Raw genomic sequence first — 24,205 nt, 5'->3', positions numbered from 1 at the left:
TTTAAAGATGAATTAAATTCAACAGATCAATGTGTGAAGGAATGCATTTCAGGTAGGGGAACCAGCCTCTTGGCTGATTCTGAGTTCTTTGGGAATCCCAAAGTTATTGTCCTTAAAATTGTCCAAGTCTTTCACATCTTGTACTCTTCTACAAAGTTGACCATTGCCAGCTACCAAATACTTTTGTATTTTGCTATATAACATATGGAGATATGGAGATCAATATTGTTCAACCATAGAGCATTTATTTTAATTTCAGGTCTATAAGAGTAATAATAACAAACTCTTACATGGTTCTTACTATGTTCTAAGTACATTTCATACATTAACCCATTTAATCTCATAATTCTACAGGGAAGGTTTTACTATCATGCCCCTTTTTCAAATGAGGGATCTGAACCCTTATACAGAGAGCATAAGTCATTTGCCCAGAGCCACACAGCCAGAAAGTGGCACATTAGGCTTTAACCCAGACAGTCTGGCTCCAGAGTCTGAAGTCTTAACCACATGGATATTGCCATTCCTCAGTAGCCATGAACTTCTCCATAGCCATAAAGAACTGCAAAGCTTGAGAGAGAGGTTATCATTGTGACATTAAAACATGAATGTGATAACCTTACTTGTGCATCACGCAGGGGAAGCTGTTGCTGAGAAAGACTCTGAAATCACCTTCATTAGAAAGATTACCTGTGCTAACGCTGACCTGGTAAAAGGAAGACAGTATTTAATTATGGGCAAAGAAGCCCTCCAGATAAAATACAATTTCAGCTTCAGGTAAGTCATCAGTATTTTAGAGACTCTGATCTTCCCTCCAAAACTCAGTGTAATTTATTTTGAAATACACTACATGTTTCATGTGTATCCTACTGTTAACCAACAAACCATTACAAACATAAATTAAATAATATGAGTTTCAAACCAAGAACTATTTGAAACCATCATGGCAGCTGAGGACCTAGCTGACTAACAAACCCTCTGGGTGACTGAACCTGAATAGTGAATCTGAACATGCTTGTCTGGCCTGCCCCGACCACCCCACCAGCTCCCTCAATGTGTTCTCAGACTGTTCTGTCTGTAAAGAACAAAATGTTTATATATGCGTTTTATTATCTGCTTTTGAAAACTAGATGTTGAAATAGACATCATTCCTGCCTTTAACCGTAGGAGCCCCGAGCAGCTTCGCAATCCTGCAAGGGTTTGTGAACCTTCCCCAGGAATGGCTGGTCCAGAAGAATTTGGCTGCCAGCCTGACCTCTGGGACCTGACAACTGGTCTCTTACAAAGGAACTCAAATACAGCTTTTCTCTATTTGTGGCCACCATCACAAACACTTTGTTTCCATTTTTTCTTGGTAGGTACATCTACCCTTTAGATTCCTTGACCTGGATTGAATATTGGCCTACAGATACAACATGTCCAACGTGTCAAGCATTTTTAGCTAAGTTAGATGAGTTTGCTGAAGACATCTTTTTAAATGGCTGCTAAAACGCCTGAAGTTCAGCTGTATACAGTTTTTACTTATGGACTTCTATTGTTGAAGGTTTTTTTTCTTCTTCTTCTTTTTTTTTTTTTTAACATTCACAGCTGGTCTTATTTGGAAAGCTCACTTTACTTAGAATTAGTAGCACTTGCTTTTATTAGAGAACAAGTTTAAGAGCTGTAACTTTCTGAAATAACATGGCTTTGAGGGCCATGAAGACAGATACTCCAAGGTTATTGGACACCGGAAGCAATAAATTGGAACACCTCTTAAAACCTACCACTCAGGAATGTTTCCTGGGGCCAAAAGAATAGCCCGTTGAAATGGAGTATCTTACAAAAACATGGCCTTTGCTTGAAAGAAAATACCAAGGAACAGAAAACTGATCATTAAAGCCTGGCTCTGCTTTCAAAATGTGCTAGAGAGCATGTTATTTTATGCTAGGTCAGCTTCAACCACACAAAGACAGGCCAACTGAGAGAAGTGGAGAAAGTCGACAGTAGAGAACGTTAACCCTGAGAAGGCCTAACCTCAGAGCCCTCAGCAAACTGAGAAGGTAGGCGAGCTTCTCTTTGCCCCACTCCTCTTCTACTGCCTTCTCCATCCCCAGATGGGAGCTCCCTCCACTCCCTTCCAGCCCTCCCAGCACATGTTCATTTCCCCCAGGAACTTGTTCTTGCCAATAATTGCTCTACCAGAAGATAGGCCCCAGTGCAGCAACCTGGTGAAAAAAAAAATATGAATCAGGAGACCTTTGTTCTAGCCCTAAATGAGTCTCTCTTTGAGCCTCAGATTGAGCTTTATAAAAGAGAATTAATAAAAAGTGGTTCATTTTTAAGTGACATTTGCAGCACTTCAAATATTATAAGAGAGTTCTCACATATATTCCCATTTAATGTCTCAAGAATCTCACAAAAGATAGGAATTATTATTACCCCATTTTCCAGAGGAGGAAATGGAGGCAATTTTCCTAGCCTAGTAAGGGACAGAATTGGAGATCAAACCCCAAGGCTCTCAGTCTAAACACATCCCTGCTCTGCATCACTACATAGAACATTGTTTTGGGGCTTAATTTTCCAAGATGAAGCCAGCATGTAGCAGGATTTTCTTAGATGTAGGTTAACCAGCCCCACAGAACAATCAGAATGAAATATAAAGATGAACTCTGCAATGGTAATTAAAAGTGACTAAAATGCATCCCCTCTGAAGAGTCTGCATTTTACCAGTTAGATGAAACTGTCGAGGCCTTGCAGTATACCTTGTAAATAACACTAAAGATTTTCCACTTCCAGGAACCAAGGATTTATTTTTCTTTAATGTCAAAGCTCACATTGTAGGCATTCTCTTGGAAAAAACCATGAATGTATTCAAGATGCCCAAACTCCCTGTCAGTGAGGGGCCTGACAGTGTCTCCTGTTACCTTCTTGCTTGAGGCAGGATAGAGGGAACCACTGAAGCTGCTTTGGAGGCACAAGAGCCTCTGAGCTATTTGGCTGCCTTCTCCCTGAGCACTAGCAAATAGGTCGGGCCACAATGGCCTAATTAACCCACAACGCAACTGAACTGTCAAATATCAAAGCAAGCCTTTGTGAGTTAGCCTGGCACCATTAAAACATCTGCCAGCTCCTCCTCAGCTAACTCTTATACATTTGAACACACTTTGTTAGTGAGGCATTTGTGACTTTCCAAACTAGGCTGGGGCCCCTACTCAACCCTACACTTCTCCGCCAAGGGCACTTGTGCTCTTGCAGTGATTTACTTAATCATATAGATTTGTTTGGAGTACAGCTTCCTGACTACACCGTTATCCCTATGTGGGCAAGGTCTGGGTCTGTTCTATTCCCCATTAGCTCCCATGCCTGGCACAATGACCACTACATTCTAGGGACTCAGCAGATGTTTATGGATTCCCCCACTGATTGCAGGGAGTCAGAAAACCCAAGTTCTAGTTTTGGCTTTGGCCCTAACTGGCAGTGATTTGGGGCAAGCCTCTCAATCTCTTTGGTAGCCTGTAAAACAAGGGAGTTGAACACTCTAATGTCTTTCTTATCTATAGCTCTAAGGAGATATTTTATAATCTTATGATGTGAAATGGAAAACAAAACCAAATGGCATGTAAGCATCCAAATATTGGGCTATGTATTTCTGTCTGTAAGTGTGAAGGGAGCTCAGAGAAGCTGACTGGAGGAGCAGCCAAGGCTTCCTGAAGGACGGTGGCATTTGGGTAGAGAGCGGGGTGCAGGAGGCCTTTCTGTGTGGGCCTTAAGGCAGGTTCCCACAGGGGGCAAGCCAGGTGATCTTAGGTGATACAAATATACATTGCTCATTTTAATAGCTACATGTTTAACATGTATGAGAAAAACTATAGCTAGCACATCAAAGCCATGATATAAAATGTTCTTTTAAAATAAATTTGTCAGGCCGGGCGCGGTGGCTCACGCCTGTAATCCTAGCACTCTGGGAGGCCGAGGTGGGCGGATTGCTCGAGGTCAGGAGTTCAAAACCAGCCTGAGCAAGACCCCATCTCTACTAAAAATAGAAAGAAATTAATTGGACAACTAAAAATATATATACAAAAAATTAGCTGGGCATGGTGGCGCATGCCTGTAGTCCCAGCTACTTGGGAGGCTGAGACAGGAGGATCGCCTGAGCCCAGGAGTTTGAGGTTGCTATGAGCTAGGCTGACGCCATGGCACTCACTCTAGCCTGGGCAACAAAGTGAGACTCTGTCTCAAAAAAAATAAAATAAAATAAAATAAAATAAATTTGTCAAGAAGTAACTCTATTTAAGGTAAAATAATATTAAGATTGTTCTTAGGGCAAAAATCATGTGGTTGGCATGCAAATGATTGAAATTTAAAAAACCTATCTTAAGAAAATACATGGAGTTGATGACTGTGAGCCAAGCCTGAGGCAGGCAGCCTCTCTCTGTATTTCTCAGCAAGGGACTCTGGAGCAAAGTCATGTTCAGTTTCTCTTTTCAGCCCCCGTGATATTAATTTATTCAGGAACATCCAACAAATATGTATTTATTGGTAACTGTGGGGTGGGCCCAATTCTGGATGCTTGGTACCAAGATTGCTCACCTGTGGAACTTAATTCCAACTGGGGGAGACATGCAATAAACAATGAAGACAATAACTAGGGAATTGGTCTTGGATGACAAAGGGTGATAAGAAACTATGGGGAAGAGACAAAGTAGAGCAGATTAAGGGAGACTGGTAATGGACAGGGGAGGGTTGCAGTTTTAAGTAGGGTGTTCAGTCAGGGTGGGCTTCGATGAGAAGGTGAGATGTGAGCAAAGACTTAGAGGATGTGAAAGCCAAGTGTCCATCCAGGCTAAGAGTGTTCCAGGCACTCTAGGAATGTAATGCCCAAGCCTGGAGCAGGAGCATGCTGGTGTGTTACAGGAGAAGCAAGAGGCTGGGGTCATAGGTGCAGGTTGTGCAGGTCAACAGAAGGGGCTTTGGCTCTACTGGGAAGGAAACAGGAGCCACTGCAAGGCTTTTAACAGAGGAGCGACATGGTCTTTCTTACCTTTTGAAGGGACTACTCTAATTTGCTGTGTCAAAAATAAGGCAACGGTACAAGTAAAGAGACCAGTTAGGAACCAACTGTAATAAACCAGGTGATGGATGATGGTGCCTCAGACCAGAGTGGTAGCCATGGAAGTGTTGAAAGTGGTTAAATTCTGGATATATTTTAAAAGTAGATTCAATTGGATTCCCTGATAGATTAGAAATAAGTGTGAGAGAAAAAGGACAATGCCAAGATTTTGGCTTGAGCCACAGGAAAGATGGAGTTGCAGTTCACTGAGATTGGGAAGGCTGCATATGGAGCAGGCTCGGGGGAGTTAGGAATCAGAAGTTCAGTTTTGGATATGTTGAGTAGTAGAAGAAATCTATTACACATCCAAGTGAAGGAATCAAGAAGGCAATTGGTGATACAGTTATGGAGTTCAGGAGAGAGGTCTGACTGAAAAATAAAAATCTAAGGGTCATCAGCATATTGAAGCCATTGCACTGGTTAAGGTCACTAACCAATGAATGAATGATGGGAATATAGAGGAAGGGAAAAAATAGGATCAAGGACAGACCTTTGAAGCATTCCAATGTCAATTTGTTAGAGAAAAGAGATGAAAGATTTGGGTTAGGAGAGAAAAACAAGAGACTTGGTGTCCTGCAAGCCAAGTGAAAGAACAGAGTTTCTAGGAGGAAGAGTGTTGAACTGTCATGAGTGCTACTGAAAGGAGAAGATGAAGACTTGGCCATAGGGTTTAGCTTTGGTGACTTTGACAGAGCATGTTAGGTGGAGTAGTGGGAATGATGGCCTGAGTGGAGTGAATTTAAGAGTGAATGGGAAGAGAAGATGGACAATTCTTTCAAGAAATTTTGCCACAAAGGGGAGCAAAGAAATAGGTTGGGGGAACTTGAGTGAAGAGAAGGTTAATATGGAAGAAATAACACATTTGTGTACTAAAGGGAATGATCCAGTAGAGAGTAAATAATTGATGATGCAGGAGAGAGAAAGTAGAATTGCTAGGATAATGTCCCTGAAGAAGAAAAGTGGAGCACAAGTGGAGGACTTGGCTTTAAATAAGAACACTCACTGCTAGCTCATCTATGCCAGGGGTTGGCAAACTTCTTCTGTGAAGGGCCATGAATTAAAATATCTATAAATATTTTCAGGGTTGTGGGCTATACAGTCTCTGTTGCAACTGCTCAACTCTCTCGTTGTAGCACAAATGCGGCCACAGATAATGCACAAAGGAATTGGTGTGGATGGGGGCGGGCTGGGTTAGCCCTCATGCAGCAACATATTGATCCCTGGTCCATGGTGATAGCCAGAAAGGCCAAGTACGAGGAGCAGACGTTGAGGAGGGTAGATGTGGTGGTGAGAGTCTGTGGAAGTTGCTTTCTCAGAGAAATAGGAAGATCATCACCTCAGATGGCGACTAGGAGGAGCCATTGGAGGTTTGCGGGGAGGGAAGAGGGGTAAGAGTTATCTAGAAGAGATGGAGTCTGAACAGACTAAGGACTTAGGATATGTTTACCTCTCAGTATTACGGGTCCAGTTGAGGTTTCTACATATGAATGTAAAGTGGGACTGGTCAGCATGGTTTGTGGGTTTTTCTCCAGCCACACTCAGATACTTCTGAGAGCCTAATATAAGCTATAGACTTGTCAATTCCCTGCAGTCAGGACAACCAGGAAAACCTGTAACTGAGCAAAGTTGAGTTTATTGTCTCTTTGCAACAAGGAGAGCACACACCATGGAACAATCAGGCTGCTCAGTGAGAGGGTGGTAGAAATGACTTATTATAAGATTTGTACCTGTGAGAGATTATTTGGTTCAGAGCAGTGGAGCTTTGCTCTGGATTGGATGCTGTCCGGAAGCAGGGGCAACCCTATGGTCCAGTGTCTTAATTCTCTAGCGGGGAGGAAAAAGAGCAGCACTCACTCACGTTAGCTTAGAAAGGGGGAGATGTGATCATTTTTGTGGTTTGGACAATGTTCTTGTTTTTATTCTCTGCTCAAACATGATTTGGAGTAGTTTTTATGTTTTGTTTTGTTTTTTGTCTTGACCCATTTTGCCTGATGTTGGTCTTCTGTGACGTTCAGACACAGAGAACACCACAGCCTGGCTCTGAGTCCCAGGCCAGCTCCTAGGGATGTGAAGGCTTAGCTTCAACTGTCATGGGCTACTCTTCTCTTTCACAGACCCTCTTCCCCAGAAGAGTGCACGCGTACACGACACACACGCTTACACACTGTTACAGAGGCTCCCCTGAAAGTCCATGCATGGACCTCGTGTTTGGAAACCCTGTCTCAGGAGCCGGGAATTTAGCAGCCAAATCGGGAGGTTCTGAGAGACACAAAGCAACTCTGGATCATGTTTCCATGAATTTTACCTACTCCTTAAAAGAGATGGATTCTGTATGTTTATTGTGATGAGAAAAACATCTCACCAGGGACATGATCTTTAACTTTGGGAGATTAAAATATTCCTTTCTGCCTCTGAATCAGAAAGAAAGGGAGAGGAGAGAGGGAGAGAGACAGAAAGGAAAGAATGAAGGAGAGAGGTTGAAAGGAGAGGAGTATAGAGAAGGGAAGAGAGAGAGGGAGGGAGAGAACTCCATTTCTCAGAACCTTCTGGATTCTTCTCAGCTGGCAGGGTCGCCACCCTGAAAGACAAGTTGGCAGAAATGGATCTGTTCCTTGGAACACAAATGTCCACTCCTTCACTGTTTCCATCCCTATAATTAGATATGTGTATGTTACATACACAGTTATGAGTTACACAATTCTACAGTGTCCAAACCAGAAAGGACCTAGATCTCATCTCACCCACTTGCTTCATTTTCTCTTGGGAGAACTGAGGCCCGGAGGTGTGGAGGGGCAGCTTGCCTGGGGTTATCGTGCTGTTAGGTGGAAGGGCAGGGACACAAGCCCTGGGCCTCTGACTCAGCCCAGTGTTCTTTTCCCCACACCAACAAGCAGGAGTTACAGAGAGAGATTCGAGCTCCCTGTGAAGTGTTTTCTTACAGCCAGAGCCGTTCAGGGACAGAGTAGGCTCCAAGTTCCCCATTGCTGCAGACATCCAAGCAGAGTCCAGCTGCCACCTTCCAGGGACATTTCAGGGACAATTCCAGATGGGTTGGTGGCCCTGATGGTGGTCCAGTGTCCCTTCAGCTCTGTGAAGCCTTTCATAGTCAGGAAAACATCTACTTCTTTAAGCCTCCACTTTCACGTCTGAAAAATGAAAGCACTGATGATACCTAAGTCAGAAGATTTCTATGAGACTCAAATGAGATAATACAGGTAATGTATATAAAATGATTAGCACAGTGCCTAGCACAGTAAAAGCAACCTAGGATTGGGTAATAATATGTCCCTGGCACACTATAGGTGATAAATTCAATGAATGTTCTCCTTATAAATATCCTACTTACAATCATAAAATACTGAAGTTTAAAGATCTCCTGGTGATCGTCTAACCAATGCCTCCCCTTTCCACAGATGAGGAGACAGGCCCAGGGAAGAGCAGGGACTCACCGAGGGGTCTCTGCTGCGCAGTCAGGGCTAGAACCCCCAGCACCCGGCTCCTCTACCCTCCTATTGGCAGCCTGATATCTCCTCCTACCAGCAGGGCCTGAAAAGAGCAAGGCCTACAGAGATTGGGGGACAGCAAGAGGGGAGGATTGTTTGGCTTAACAATATTTTTCCGAATAGAGAATCTTTAGGAAACTAGAGCCAGGATTAGGCTCTAATTCTCTGAGAGCAGAGGAAGAGAAAGGAGATATGGTCAGAGTAGGAGGGAGAGAAGAAAGGTTTCCTGAGTCTGTTGGGGTACTGGGGAAGGGTCAGTCATCATTCATCCTCTTCTTACCTCCTCCTTTCACCTCTAAAGGCAAAAAGCCAAACTGTGGTCTGTACATTAATTAAATGCTGGGTGTGGAAATTAAAATGGCTCAGCAGTTTGGCTACAATGTGTATGTGAGTGTGTGTGTGCGTGTGTGTGTGACAGAGAGAGAGAGAGAGAGAGAGAGAGAGAGAGAGAGAGAGAGAGAGAGAGAGAGAGAGATAAAGGAGTCGTTACTGTGGGAAAGTGATCTGGTAAAGAAGTAAGATACTGAACCATGAGACAGAGGAACTGCCCTGACTTGTGACCTTGGGAGTGTTTCTGAACCTCGTCAAGCCTCAGTTTGCCCAACTATGAAGTGGCAGTAACATTATCAACCCTAAAGTGTTATAAGGATTAGAAAAAATGCCAACTCAGGAGCTCACAGTCTGTGGCAGCCAATGGCAGCTGGCCAGAGTGTGATTTCTAACCCTCTTAACTCTCTGTGCCTCAGTTCTCTCCTTTGGAAATGAGCTAATAATTCTCCCAGCCCAATTTATAGAATTGTTATTAAGTGAAAGAACTTTTAAATTGTAGAATCTGGAACAAATATGGACATAGCATTAATAACCAAAAGCATCTTTGTGCCAAGAAACCATAGGCAAAGACTGCATGGTGTGCTTTTAAAGGATTGGAAAAAGGCCATTATCTCAAAAACCAATCTCCCCCAGTGCCTCAAATTTTCCTGAGTAGTTCCTCCTTGGGTCATCCAGGCCATCGGCCTTAGAGCAGTGCTACCCAAAGTGTGGTCTCCTAACCAGCAGCATTCGTATCACCTGAGAGTTTGTTAGAAATGCACATTCTTAGGCCCCATCGCAGACCTACTGAATCAGAAACTCTTGGGGGTAGACCTCAAATATCTGTATTTTAATAGAACTCCAGGAAAATATAGGCATATCAAAGTTTAAGAAGTATTATTTAAGAGCTTGTGAAAATGCAAGTTCTGAAGGTCTGGGGTAGGCCATCCTGTTTCCTTGTGTGCAGTTGTAATAATTTTCCTTTTTTCCCTTCTAATTATCATCCCTTTATAGTTACAGGTTGAATATCCCTAATCCTAAAATCCAAAACTTTTTGAGTGACGACGTAATGCTACAAGTGGAAAATTCCATACATGAGTATTTAATGAAAACTTTGTTTCATGTACAAAATTATTTAAAATAATGTATAAAATTACCTTCAGGCCATGCATATGAGGTATATATGAAACACAAATAAATTTTCTGTTTAGACTTGGGTACCATCACCAAGATATCTCGTTATGTATATGCAAATATTCCAAAAATCTGAAAACATCCAAAATCTGAAACACTTCTGGTCCCAAGCATTTCAGATAAGGGGTACACAACCTGTACCTTATTCTGGTTTATTTATTCTTAGCTTGTATTTATTTGTTCTTAGAGGGTGTTTTCTTTTTTTGCTTCACCTTTTTTGTAATGTTCCTAGCAAATATTATCCATGTTCTTTCATTTTTCAAAAATTCTGCTGTTGTTCTAGTGGCCAGGCAGAAAGCATAGGAACACAGGGACAGAGAGTGCTGCTGCATGGGCCTGGCAATGTACAGAACTACATACAACATGTCTCTCTGTCCCTAGAGGTTTATGCACAGGGGTGCTCTTGTTGCTTAGTGTTCCAGACCCCATGTCCTAAGCAGAATAGCTCCAAACTAGAAATAGCCTCTGCAAAGAGGCCTTCAGTACCAGATCCAAGCCCCACTTTGTGGTCCTTGCTTCCACCTCCTCACTGCCTCCCAACCCCGTCCCCAGGACCTCTACAGCAAGCTGAAGAGCAGGTGCACTTGTCAGCTTTTCTGCTCACCCTGGCTCCTATAGTCAGACCCAAGTTCACACAACAGATCTGTCCCCCAACATGGGTCTTTGAGGCCAGGCTGTTACCCCTCTTGACAGGCCGTGGAGGGGCCCTGCTTGGTTGAGTACCACTGCTGCTCATGCTAGCTTCCTTGACCCATGAGGGGCCACTGCTCTGATCTGCCACCCCCACTTCCAGCCCATATCCTCCCTCCCTCTCTCCCCCACATACCAGAAATCACTCCCTTGGCACCTGGGAGTCGAATAGTTGCCCAACAAATGAAAACCGATCTTACTTTTTTGCAAAGCAACTTGACAATGCATTTCGAGAGCCAAAATATGTTTATGTCTCTTGATCCAATAATCCTTCTGTTGAATTATTTATGTAGAGTAAATTCCCAAAAGGAGAAAAAAGTTTGTACACAAAGGTCTTCTGTGGGGGATTAATTTTTCATTCAATAAATATTTATTGAGTGACTCCTACGTGCCAGGCACAGTTCTAGATGGTATAATCATGATAAACAAGTTCCCCACTTTCCCGGAGATTATGTTATAATTGGGAGAAAAGCAATAAATACCTATACAAATAAGAAAAAACATACATTTACTAAATTCTCTACAGAGAATTAAAATAAAGATCTCTGATAGAGAATAAGTGGGTGGCTGCTCTAGATCAATGGTCAGGGAAGGTCTATCAAATGTCACTAAATAAGGACAGATTTAAGCTGAGATTCTCTTAACAGGAAAGAACATCCATATGAAGGTCTGGGAGAGAGCATTCCAGAAAGGGAGCCTGGGGAATATAAATACCTAGTGGTACTGGGTATAGCAAGAAGGCTGATGTGGGCCGGACGCAGTGGTTCACGATTGTAATCCTAGTACTCTGGGAGGCTAGGACGAGAAGATTGCTTGAGCTCAGGAGTTTGAGACCAGCCTCAGCAAGAGTGAGACTCTGTCTCTACTAAAAATAGAAAAATTAGCCAGGCATCATGGTGTGTGCCTGTAGTCCCAGCTACTTGGGAGGCTGAGGCAGGAGGATCGCTTGAGGCCAGGAGTTTGAGACTGCATTGAGCTATGATGACGCCACTGCACTCCACCCAGGGTGACAGAGTGAGACTCTGTCTCAAAAAAAAAAAAAAAAAGAAGAAGAAGAAGAAGAAGGACAACGTGTGTCAATGCATGTGGGAGGATGAAAGACAATAATGGACAATGAGGTTGGTGAAGTGAGAGGGTCCATATCCAGAGGATTTTTTAAGCGCTGGTAAGATGTTTGGATTTTATGTAGTTGAGAGTATGAAGCAAGGGCAGGAGACCAGACTTGAGATGAGAACAGAGGTGGGGAGAATGGGTAGGAGCTATTGCCCTTGTCCTGGTGAAAGATGACAGAAGCTTGAATTAGAATGGGAGAAATAGAGGTGAAGAAACACAGATGCATTTGGGATATTTTTGGAAGTGGGGCTGAAAGGATTTGCTGAAGGAATAGGGATGGGGTGATGAAAGCAGGAGAATCAAGGATTAATCATGGATTCTTGGCCTGAGCTACTCCAGATGCCAGCTAGGGAAGATAGGAAACGCTGCACTTTTAGGAAAGTAAGAAAGGAAGATGTTATGGGTTGAATTGTGTCTCCCAAAAAGATATGTTGAAATTCTAACCTACAGTACCTCAGAACATGACCTTATTTGGAAATAAGTTTGTTGTAGGTGTAATTAGTTAAGGTAAAACGAGGTTACACTGGTGTAGGCTGGCCCCTTAATCCAATGTGTCTGGTGTCCTTATGAGAAGAGGAAATTTGGGCACAAAGACACACAGAACACCATGTGAAGACACAAACACTGGAGAGAAGACGGCCACATAAAGACAGAGGCAGAAACTGGAGTGACGCAACTACAGGCCGAGGAACACTGAGATTTGCCACTGTCACCAGAAGCTAGGAGAGAAGCATGAAGATTCTCCTTCAGGAGCCAATCCTGCTGATACTTTGATTTCAGACTTCTAACCTCTAGAACTGCAAGAGGATAAATTCCTATTGTTTTAAGCCACCAGTTTATTTGTTTTTATTTCAGCATATTACTGGGGTACAAATGTTTAGGTTACATATATTGCACCACTCGAGTCAGAGTTTCAAGCATGTCCATCCCCCAGACGGTGTGCACAACACACCCTTTAGGTGTGAATTTACTCATCCCCTCCTCCCCCTTCCACCTGTTTGACACCTGATGAATGTTGTTACTATATGTGCACTTAAGTGTTAATCACTTAATACCAATTCGATGGTGAGTACATGTGGCGCTTGTTTTTCCATTCTTGGGATACTTCACTTAGTAGAATGGGCTCCAGCTCCATCCAGGTTAATACAAGAGGTGCTAGGTCACCATTGTTTTTTGTGGCCGAGTAGAACTCCATGGTATACATATACCACATTTTATTAATCCACTCATGGATTGATGGGCACTTGGGTTGTTGCCACATCTTTGCAATTTGAATTGTGCTACTATAAACATTCTAGTGCAGATGCCTTTTTTGTAGAACGTCTTTTTTTCTTTTGGGTTGATGCCCAGTAATGGGATTACTGGATCAAATGGTAGTTCTACTTGTAGCGCTTTGAGGTATCTCCATTTTACTCTGCTATCTTAGGACTTTGTAATTCAGCCTGTGTTAGCTTACCCAACAGGTGTGGGCGGTGCACACCGTCTGGGGGACAGACACACTTGAAGCTCTGACTTAGGTGGTACAAAGGCAATATATGTAACCTTAACATTTGTATCCTGTAATATGCTGAAATAAACATAAATAAATTAATCAATTAATTAAATCAGATAAACAAAAAAAGAAGCAATTGGAGTGGAAATAGAATTAAGCAAGGAAGACTTCCTGGAAAAGCTGACCTTTGTAAAAAGAAGTTCATATCTGGGACAGGGAGCTTACCATGAACCAGACATTGTGCCGGCCTCGAGGGGTAGACTCAGTACAAGTTCCCGTAGTCACTGGGAACACACCCCTGCTAGAGCTCTTGTCACACGGTTTTCTGATTGCTTATCCATGTCCCTCCATCTCACTGTGAGCTCCTTGAGGTCAGGGCTTATATCTTGTTGCTCTCTGTATCCTAAGCACCTGGCACATGGTAAGTATAAATTAAAGTCTGTGACATTTAATAGAGCATCAGAATCATAATGTATTTGTCATATAAGAACTTGCAACAAAGGCACATTGATACTGCGTACCTCAACCTGTGAACATGAGAACCTTTGGAAGGTAGGAGTTTAAAGCTTGAAGAACAGCTGAACTTCCCAGTGATGGTTTAATAGCTTTATCTGAAGTAAGCACAGGGTCGTTGTTGCTTTGGAAGAAGTGACAGAAGCAAATGATGCCAATTAGAAAATATAATGAAAGACGAGATCCTATTTTACCATAACAAATATAATTGCTACATTGACTAAGTGAGACTCTCTGTGTATATTTATAAGTCAACTTAATTTTGTCTTCTAACCCCATATAAAGACTTTTTCAGAGGGAAGGGAGAGAAGTCCTTTCTCTGTCCTTTAAGGAAAACTCAAGGATCTTATGACTGTTCTGATCACTCTTAGGAAGTAAAAAGTCCTGTGATTACTTCTGTCACCAAACAACTGTATTCATAAATTAAATGTCCAGTCCCACATAAAAGCTAAATTCTAAACTTGATTTCAAATTGAATCTTCCCTCCTCTCCCAACCAGGGTGTGGTGCAGGGGGGACCCCCTAGAGCTGGGAATAGTATCATAGGCAGCTGCTTCTTTCTCCAGACCTCCCTCCTCAGTTTGCTAACAGGGCAGCTTCTTTTTATTGATACTGTAGTAATAAAAAATGTGTACCATAAAATTTACCATCTTAACCACATCTAAGTAAATGGTTCAGTAGTGTTAAGTGTATTCATGCTGCTATGCAAGCTAACTGTGACTTCTGACCTCTTCAGGGCTAACGGGCTGGGGTAGGGAGGAGAGGTAGAAGAAAGGGGAGCAGAAGAGTATTTGACCAGTACTGCTGTAAGATGGCTTTCAAGTGCTTTAAAGCTGACTCTTGTGTGGGCTTGACCATGGGTCTTTAGACACTCCTCCCAATTTCTAAGGACCTCTCACAACTACAGGAGCACTGCACTGCCCTGAACCCCATTGTTCACTCCTCCTGCAGTCCAGGAAATCCAGCAGTGCCTTCAGTTTGTTCCCCCTGTTGGACAGACCCAAGAGGTCTTCACATCAGCTTTTCTCATGCATGGCTCACTTCCAGTCCATGGGAACAGCATCCTTCACCCAAACAAGCTTTGGAAGTTCAGGCTGATCAGAGCAGAGCCACCTCTCTTCTGTCTTGTTTGTCTAAGATGGTACCCATCTCTCACTCTTTAGATTTCTTAGGTAGCTGTCAGATGCTGCCATGAGACAGAGCCCAACAAGTATCCCCTCCCGAAACTACCATTGACATTACTGTTAAGTTCTCTAAGCAAACTCCATCATGCACCTCTGTCTTGACTTGAGAAGAAATGAAGAAACACACTTTATCACCAGCTCTTTCCAACAAAATCTTCATTCAAGCTTAATTTTCTAATGACAGAGCTGAGGGTCTCAGGGCTCTTTCTATGGCACCATACAGCTAAGCAGTATAAAGTACATGCATGCACATGCACATGCAAACACACATGCACATGCATGCATGCTCACATATGGGGGAATCAAAGAGGAATCCAACAGTATTTCTCATGAGATTAGGTCTATTAGGAGAATTGTAGCAAGTACCCATAAGATGAGTTCAAGGCAGGATAGTTCCTGCTGAGTTCAGTGGAGAAGGCTCCATGAGCTGGGACTTGAAGAATGACTAAGATTTTGAATACATTGAAATTAAGTCATTTTAGAGAGAAGAAATGATGTGAACAAATGCCCAGCAGTGGGAGTCAAGGGAGGTGTGGACAGAAACCCTTAGGTAGTCTGTTTAAATGAGACAAGTGGAAGATAAGGCCAAGCTGGACCAAAAATGAAAAAGACACAGGGTTTGAATTTTTTCCTGTAGGAAATAAAAAGTTTTGAAAGTTTCTGAACAGGGCAGCAGGATAGAGGATGAATTAGGGAAAGTGGGGACTAACTCTCAGTGAAACATTTCCTCTTCATTTCCTTGAGTCATTAACCAGTGTCCCATTAAGAAGAAAAATAAAACAAAAACCTTCCAGTATTTGCTTTCTTTTCCAGGAAAACCCATGCCCTTTGGAGCCTCTCGTGTTCAGTTTATAAAGATGTCCAATCCTATTTTTTACTGTTAGTAAAGGGGCTTTGACACAGCTGCCAGTCCAGGACCCTACTCCCAACTCTGTGGCCCTTGGCTTCAAAAGCCTGATGTGGTTGCTTGGCTCATTTCCCAATGGCCCTGAACATGGCTCTCTGGAGAGCCCAAGGAGAATGGCTTCCCTTCCTGAGCAGGAGGACCAAAGAACCCTTGCCTCTGATGAGTCCAGCCACAAAGACTCCGCCCTGGGCCCCACTGAATTCAGACCTGGAGCCAAATGGGAAAAATCCAGGAGGCTGCAAAGCCAAGAAAACGGCGGGTTTGGATTCAAATTCCAGCTTTTCCCCCTTCCCTTTCTGATCTTGTAACCTCACTTAAGCCCTGTGTCTTAAACTGTAAGATGGAAACAAAACCACCTACCTCACAAGGTTGCTTGGGAAGATTAAGTGATAGAGATCTATAAGCAAAACTAGCACATAGCAGATGTTCAATAAATATCCCTCCCACCCCTTCCCCCAACATCTCTCTGTATGTGTTTCCTCACCTATTAAATGTGGTAGGAATTCAAGGGTAAAGTTTTGATTCAGGTGAAGTTCCTGAACTTCTGTCATCTGCCCCACAGAGGAGCCCTAGGGAGAGCAGAGGGCTTTCATCTGAGCTCTAGAAGCCATCTCTTCTTTTATTATTTTCAACAATGAAAAAAATCACGAAAGACCACTTACTAGTAATAAACATTCGCACATACTTGGAATAAGCCCATATCCCCTAACCTCTTCCACTACCACTGCCTGACTCAGTTTCCCCATCTGTAAAGCAGTCTGAAGTAGGTCCCCTCCATCCCCTCTGCAACTGCCCACCAGGTTGGGAGGACAGTGCCCGGCAGAGGGCGCTCTGAGTGTAACCTCTCAGCCAAGGCCCTGGGGAAAGGCAACAGGCCAAGGAAAATTCTAGTGGAAAAAATGAAGAAAGGATTCCAGGTTTATGAGTCCCAGACTTTAAAAAGCAAAACTGCTGAGTTGTCTCCTGAGTTAGGAAAAATGAACACCACAGCTATCTCGAGATTTCCAGGAAACTATTTGCAAAGGCTTGGGCAAGGCTGGCATGGGGCTGGCATGGGAAACAGGGCTGCAGCTAAGGTTCCAATGGCCTGGGAGGTGGGAGAAGGAGGCGGGCAATGTGAATGTGGGTGAGCACATATACTTGGGCACATTGGGGTTATGTGGGTCTGTGTGTGCCATGTCTGTACACATTTGTGTGTACCTGTAGGTACAATCCCATGAGTATTTATTAAACATCTTCTATGCTCTGCTGCTCACAGTGCCAAGTGATGGGATGCAACAGCAAATTAAACACAGTCCCTCAACTCATGAAGCTTAATTTAATGAGGGATGCAAAGTAATAGGCAGTTTCAACTCAGAGTGCAAGCATCTGGGAGGTCGCTTATATGGCAGTTCAGAACACTGGCCTTATGGTCATGCAGCCTGGGATTTGAGTCTGCCTGCTAGCTACATGCCCTTGGAGATTTCTCTGACATTCATTCTCCTTAGCTGGAAAGTGCAAATATTAAAATCACATTCTGCAAGATAGTATATGTGTATCAGTGTTCACTGATGGTCTCTATCATTGTGTGCGTAGGGTCTACATCTGGATGTGTATAGCCCAGGTGAGTCACATACATATTCACACATCTGCTTATGGTGTTCTTACGGAGTGCCAGGCTCTACCAGAGGCCTCAAATAGTGGCCTACAGACGTGGTTTGCGGGAATGCTCATTGGTTTGAGTTTGTTTTTTGGCTCATGGAGTATTCTAAAAATCAAGACATTTCACATAAAAATCCAGATTTCCAGTTTCTCTTGAAACCTTGGATGAGCTGGCCGTCCTGCAAGCATGTGCATGAGTGTGTCTGCCTGCCACAGCCTCTGCTTCCTGATAGATGTGTCCTTCCCAGGGGCACCCTTGCTCCTGGCCAGTCTCCAGGGCCGTCCTTGGAGAGGTTCCAAGGCTGCTCAGGAGAGCTTGTGTGCAGACATGTTCTCTGTGAAAGGAGAAGCAGGACCGGGCAGGAGCTGGTGCCAGAGCCCAGGCCTCCCCCAGCAGCTCCGGTTTCAGCAATCACAGAGGCCAGAGAGAGCTATGGGCCCTACCCAAGGATCTCTAGCTGTGCAGCGGGGCAGTGGTTACAGAAGATACTAACCAAGGATGGCAGTTAGAATGGTTTTTCTTATCTATTTGATTTAGCATTTTACAAAAGTCACAAGTATAGATATGAAATGATTAAGACAAATGATCTCCCCAGAAAGTGTTGCTAGGTGTATATGCCAAGATTCTTATAAAATTAGCAAAAAGGCTTATGATAGAAGCTAAAAACATATTTGTTTTTAATTATGTTTAAATACATTTGGGGAACCCACAGGTGTGACAGGTAGGATTGATACTTTCCTAGTGTCCCTGGATCCTCTTAGGATGGCAGGTAAGTCCCTCTTAATAGGTATTTACTGGGTCCCCCGTGTGTGCAAGATGAAGGCTGGGCACATGGGGGCCTACCAAGACATACATGCCCTGCTCCTTGGCCCTCGGCAAACTCAATCTTGTGGAGAGATATCCAAGGAAAAATGAATGCAGGAATAAAGGGACTGGGCATTGCTGAGAACTTTTGGGACACTAGGGCACCAGAATACAGAGGAAGAGGCTTCTGAACCCTTGACTTGCTGTTCAAGCTTGTATCCCTCTCTGGGCCCCCATTTCACCTTTCGTAAGACAAGGCGATCAGAAGAAATGAGAAAATATTAATACCAACATCACTTTTGCAGCTCTCTGGGCCCCTAACTTGGGCATTCTTTTCAGGAGTGGGAGCTGCAGCACTAGTTCTTAGCCACTTGCTCCCACCCCACATTCTTGCTCCCAAGACTTGGCTTGTGCTGGGAATTTGCCTGACTTGGTCTCTGAAAGAAATCCATCAGAGGAGCTTTTTCACATAGCTTCCCTTTAAAAAAAAAAAAAAAAAAAGGTCTGGAGTCCAAAAAGACCAGCCCTCTAATGGAAACTTCCAGCATCTAGTACAGGGGGTCCTGGCACCACCCCAAGTCCAGATGGGGAGAGTGGCCCCTAGACAGGTGGGAGATTTGTGCCCCTTCCCCAGCAGCAGGGTTTGAATGATTAAAGTTTAAGGGATTAAACTGGTTCACACTGAAGTCATGCTCCCATTTAGCAGGTGAGAAAATAAGGTCTGAGGGGGGTAGGGAACTTCTCCACAGCCCTACTTCAACCTCAAAAGCAGATCTGATTGTGGAGAAAGAGCTCTCCTCACTCCTTGAATTTTCTCCCTTAGGCTGAGTCCTCAGGGAGGAGTGAGATGAGAACCACCAGGCTGCACTCCTCCTCAGCCAGATGTTGACTGCTGTTGAGCTAGAACACCAAGTTATTCTTGTTCTGCATTAGCCAGCAGCTAGGAAACCTGAGCCTCACAACCCAAGTGCGAAGGAATAGCAGTAATTCTGCAGCCCAGCAAATGGCCCCAGAGTAGTGTACTCCCCTTGGAGAAAGTCATTGTTTCCAGAGGCCAGGAAAGAAGGAATTGACACACAGCAAACAGTTTCTTAAAACAAGGCACACGGGTGGCCAGAGACAACAAAGAGAAGCAGTGGGTTGGCTAGTTTTAATGCCTTCCTCATTAGGGGCATCTTAGAGCTAGTCCTTATCAAAGGTCCTACCCACCAAGCTCTTCCCCTGGACCACATCACCTAACCATGGGTGTCACTGGCACCCCCTTCATAAATTGAAATCCCCATTGTACCATCAAAGTGGTTAGTCCCATCAGCAATTAGAAAAGCCCCAGGGATAGACTGGTGCCTACAATTCAAATAACTTTAGAGGTGTTCTGTTTCTTTTCTCAAAATCTAGAAATCTGTTGAAATAGGGAAAATCACCAGACATAGAAACTCCCTTCCAAAAACAAACCTAGATTTCTTTCCAGATTTTTGCTAGAATGCTATTTCTAACTGCATAAGACCCAGGAAAAATCTAGGTCAAAGATACTTAACGAATGTTTTCTGATGATAGTGAATTCATCTTTAATTATTGTTATTTTATGTAAAAATGTTTATTAATAGTGTCTTTCATATTAGTGATTGATCAAACACATATTTCTTGAATGTCTCCTGTGACATTGTGCTAAGCCAGGGAAAACAACAATGAAGAAATCAGATACAGATTTACTTTTATGACTTTAGTCCATTTAATTTCATATATTCATACATAGTTTCATATATTCATATATTTCATATATTCATATATATGTTGAATATATGAAATATATTCAACATATATACATAGTTTCATATATTCCTATAATTTCATATATTTATAATTCTACTGGGGCAGAAAGAAAAAAAACCTGTAAATAGGCACATTTTTCAAATTGCCAGTTATAATATGTGTAATATGAACCAAGATAGAGATTAACAGAAGGAAACTTGGGATGTTTTTAATCATCAAACCAAAGCCAAAAATACATATGATATGCTATAGTTTTTACAAGATCATCTGATCTATTTCCTTGTTTTGTTGTTAATATCAGTACTATGTAAGGTACCACAGGGAGATACTGAATTTGGCTTGAAGAACCCAGTACCATTTGGTCTTCTAATCTACTAGGTTGCTGATAGCCTATAAACATCTGTTTAATTAAATGTCCTGGTTCAGGAATCAGAAGTTATCAGGGGAGATTAAGATGATGCTAACAGGAAAGCTGTTCACTAATTGTTTTTACTGGACACGGCCGGGAGTATGACAGAGAAAAGGCACGGTGCTTGCAATGAAAAGAAAGAAGATGAGGGCAGGCTGGGGTCAAGGGAGTGATAGCCACTCTGGGTTCCATGTTTTAAGGGTTGTTGACAGACAGCAGCATGCCCAAATGGCTGTCATTAGCCACTGGATTTATTTACTAGTTCTATTCGCATCATCCTGCTCTAGGAGGTGGCCAGCAGGAGACTAGGAACTTTGTCTCACTTACAGCTGTAATCTGGGACCATGTTTATGGCCTAACCTATTATTACAGGTGTTCAATAAATACATAGGTAAAGTCAATCAAAATATCTTCACCCCTCCATGGAGCCTTGCCTCCCCCCAGATTGGACTCTCAATTTCCTTCTCTCCCAGCCTCCCCTCATGAAAGACTCTTCCTGACATGTAAATGGAAATGTGAGTCACAATGGCTCAGGGATCCATCTCTAGTTAAATGTCAAGAATTAAGAGGCTGAAGAGTGGGCTGGCGTATTGGACTGATAAAGAGAGTCAAGTGACCTCACAGCACCTGCTAGTACCCCAAACCTTGATTTTGTAAACTTCAAAAAGTTTATAAAGAGCAGGCGTCTCAAAAGAGCAGGCGTCCTCAAACTATGGCCCGTGGGCCACAGGTGGGTGTTTTTGCCCATTTGTTTTTTTTTTTTTACTTCAAATAAGATATGTGTGGTGTGCATAGGAATTTGTTCATAGTTTTTTGTTTTTTTTTAACTATAGTCTGGCCCTCCAACGGTCTGAGGGACAGTGAACTGGCCCCCTGTTTAAAAAGTTTGAGGACCCCTGCTTAAGAGGGTCAGTGTGCGAAGGTTCCTTGAGGGTATCTTGTTACCTGACAAATGAGGAAACTGAGGCCCAGAGTGCAAAGACAACTTGAGGCTTGCCAGTGAGGGAACTGGGTGAGATCCCAGCTTGATCTGAACAGGAAGAAAAAGCACACAAATCCTGAAGTGAATGTTCTTCCCCTCCCAGCACTGCCAACTGCTGGCTGCTTGACCTTGAGGAAATTACTTAGCTCTTTAAGCCTTAGTTTTTTCATCTGAAAAGAGAAAATAGTGTTCTCACCACTTCTTGGTGGTGTTACAAAAATTAAATGGAGCAATACATATAATGTGCTTAGAGCAGTGTCTGACATTAAATTAAAGGTAGTCATTAAGATATTATTGTCATTGTTATTTTGACCACAACCTCAGGCCCCAGTCCTCAACATGTTTCAGCTCTAGACTGGCCCTGCTTCTTTCTGGAGGGCTGATGACCCAGGCCAGTGTACTCTCTCCCTTCTCCAGCCATGCCATTGGCTACCAGGGTCCTGAACTATAGCACGTGTAAAGGCATCTTTGTTGGAGAAAACATTGAGTGGGCTGGACAGCAGAGGCAAGCAAGCCATGGAGAGAATCCCAGTTTCTACACCAGGGACCTGAGAACTTCAAATAAGGTACATGATTTTCAAAATTTGCACACCTTTGGGGACCTAGAGCCCCGAGGTCGAGGTGGGAAGGAGAGAAGCCCAGTGCATAGGTTCCTGGTCACCTGCTCTGCTTAACAGAGCATCTCCGCTTCTATCTTGTTTGTGAACTCTCTCCATATGAGAGAGTATTCAAAGACACAGTCCTACAGCTAATACAAAGTTTGAAAATCCAACACATTCTATGATCTTGAAGATCATTTTCTGCTAAAAAAAATCCTATGAACTATTATTTCTTGAATTATTACTTAAGCATTCATTTATTTGGTGTGCACACACACAACTGAACACAAGTCTTCTGACTCACAGTGCAGTGATCCTTCCAGGGTATCACTACAGATTGCAGACATGGGTGGAGAGAAATAAGACAATTCCTTTCATTTCAGTACTAAGCTGTCAGGGCCTTATCAGTTTTCACCATTTTTCTACTCTGCACTTAGAGTAGATTATAAATCTCTACTCCAGGAAGTAGGGCAGGCCAGGGAGTGGTCAGACACTTCCAGGCGAAGTCTGGGGGGATGTCACTTGTGTTTTATCATCTTCAATGCAGAATAGCTCATAACTCTTTATTCAGAATCCCCCTGGCCATTCAGTTCTTTGCAGGAGCCATAAGCTCAAAAGGCTACATGGCCAGACAGACAACTTCAATGTCAAGGGTCTGACAGCTAAGGGGCAAAACTGGAGAATGAAAGCCCTTCGGTGCCTCTGAGAGTAAGTGGAACATACATGGATGAGAAGAGAGGCTCAAATATTACCTACTTCCCTGTGTTTGTTTTCTTGTTCCTCAATCATGGGCCCATGCTCAGACCACCAGATCTGAGGTTTTGACCAGATGGACTATTTCTCTTTTTAAACTTATTTTTAGGAAAAAGAAAAAAATCCTACTGGGTAGAGATGAGTGGCCTCCAAAAGGTTTTATTTCCTTTCTGAGTCAGGTTCAGCCTCACTGGGTTCGGCTTTCAATTTCTGTAGCCTTGGCATTCCCTAACTAAGCAGTCACAGGTCCTCCGGTGTTGCCCCTCTATTTCAAGAGCCCCCAAAATTAAGCTGAGTGACTACAGATAAGTTTTTGGTACTTTCCAAAATTAAACTATTTCCCTTGGTAAATTTCCAGCAAATGAGCTCATTAATCTAAAAACAGGATGTGGCACATGAAGAGAGTGAGGTCAGACTGCCTGCTCTTTTCACTTACACTGGCTTGGGGCAGAGAGGAAGGGGTGGGTGGGAGAGAGGTGGGACAAGAGAATGGCTTTTATAGGCCCCAAATCCTTGAGAAACTTCACTTCATGGATTGGACTGAGAATCAATGAATTTTTAAATCAGAGACTTAAAGAACTCTTTGACTCCTTCTCTCTTAGATTAAAAGGCCCCACAGAGCCCACCTCTGGTCAACCCCCCACAGATGGCAGATTCCCTCTTAGAGGCTCCTGAGATCCTCTGCTGGACTATTAGCAGGCAGACCCAGTGGGTCTCCTTTCACCCTCAGGACACCCTGTCCTGCAGCACCAGCCTGTCCACCAGAAGCTGGGGAACAGCAGCTCAGCCTCCAGTGGGTAAGAGACTTATATACAGCCAAGGTTAAAAAGCAAACATAAACAAAGAAGTAAAAGATAGTTCCCTCATCTTGGAATGCAGCTGGGAGTCAAGACATAAAAGGACACATAATATGCACATACATAAAGAGAACTGAATGGGTGCCTTTGAGGAGTTGAAACAAAACCTCAGGGTGAGCAGCCTCACCCTTCCCACAGCTATCAGTCCTACAAGCATAAGAGGCCTGATAGAGAAGGAGCTTTTGCCAAATTGGTATTTGGCAAAAATAAAGGTCCTTTGTAGCTTTTAAACTAAAATGCTACCCCAAAGGTAAGCTCCATAACTATGTTGACTAATATACACAAATACACACAATATACACAAATGCATAAGGAATAGCAACCGTGTGTGTTTAGACCAACAGAACCGGGTCCTTAAACTACCCAGTTTTGTAAAAGCACAGCACCGGGAACTGCTTT

At 43.2% G+C, this 24,205-nt stretch overlaps 1 protein-coding gene and 1 long non-coding RNA gene across 2 annotated transcripts in view; one reads left to right on the top strand and one right to left on the bottom strand.

Annotated features, from left to right (window-relative positions):
• C5 (complement C5) overlaps nucleotides 1-1,894 on the top strand; it is an 87,989-nt gene extending 86,095 nt beyond the window's left edge. Inside the window, exons 40-41 of the mRNA XM_012771708.3 lie at nucleotides 636-774; nucleotides 1,356-1,894. Coding sequence (XP_012627162.2) covers nucleotides 636-774; nucleotides 1,356-1,485 — 269 coding nt within the window. The 3' untranslated portion in view covers nucleotides 1,486-1,894. The remainder of the gene's footprint in view (nucleotides 1-635; nucleotides 775-1,355) is intronic.
• LOC142874310 (uncharacterized) overlaps nucleotides 1-24,205 on the bottom strand; it is a 60,176-nt gene that overhangs the window by 35,530 nt on the left and 441 nt on the right. Inside the window, exon 2 of the long non-coding RNA XR_012922134.1 lies at nucleotides 21,561-21,645. This is a non-coding gene — a long non-coding RNA (uncharacterized LOC142874310). The remainder of the gene's footprint in view (nucleotides 1-21,560; nucleotides 21,646-24,205) is intronic.

The sequence above is a fragment of the Microcebus murinus genome, chromosome 12 (assembly GCF_040939455.1).
Source record: "Microcebus murinus isolate Inina chromosome 12, M.murinus_Inina_mat1.0, whole genome shotgun sequence".
NCBI classification, from domain to species: Eukaryota; Metazoa; Chordata; class Mammalia; order Primates; family Cheirogaleidae; genus Microcebus; species Microcebus murinus.
Note: the sequence above shows the minus strand (reverse complement) of the source record. Positions and strands in the feature narration are given on the sequence as shown.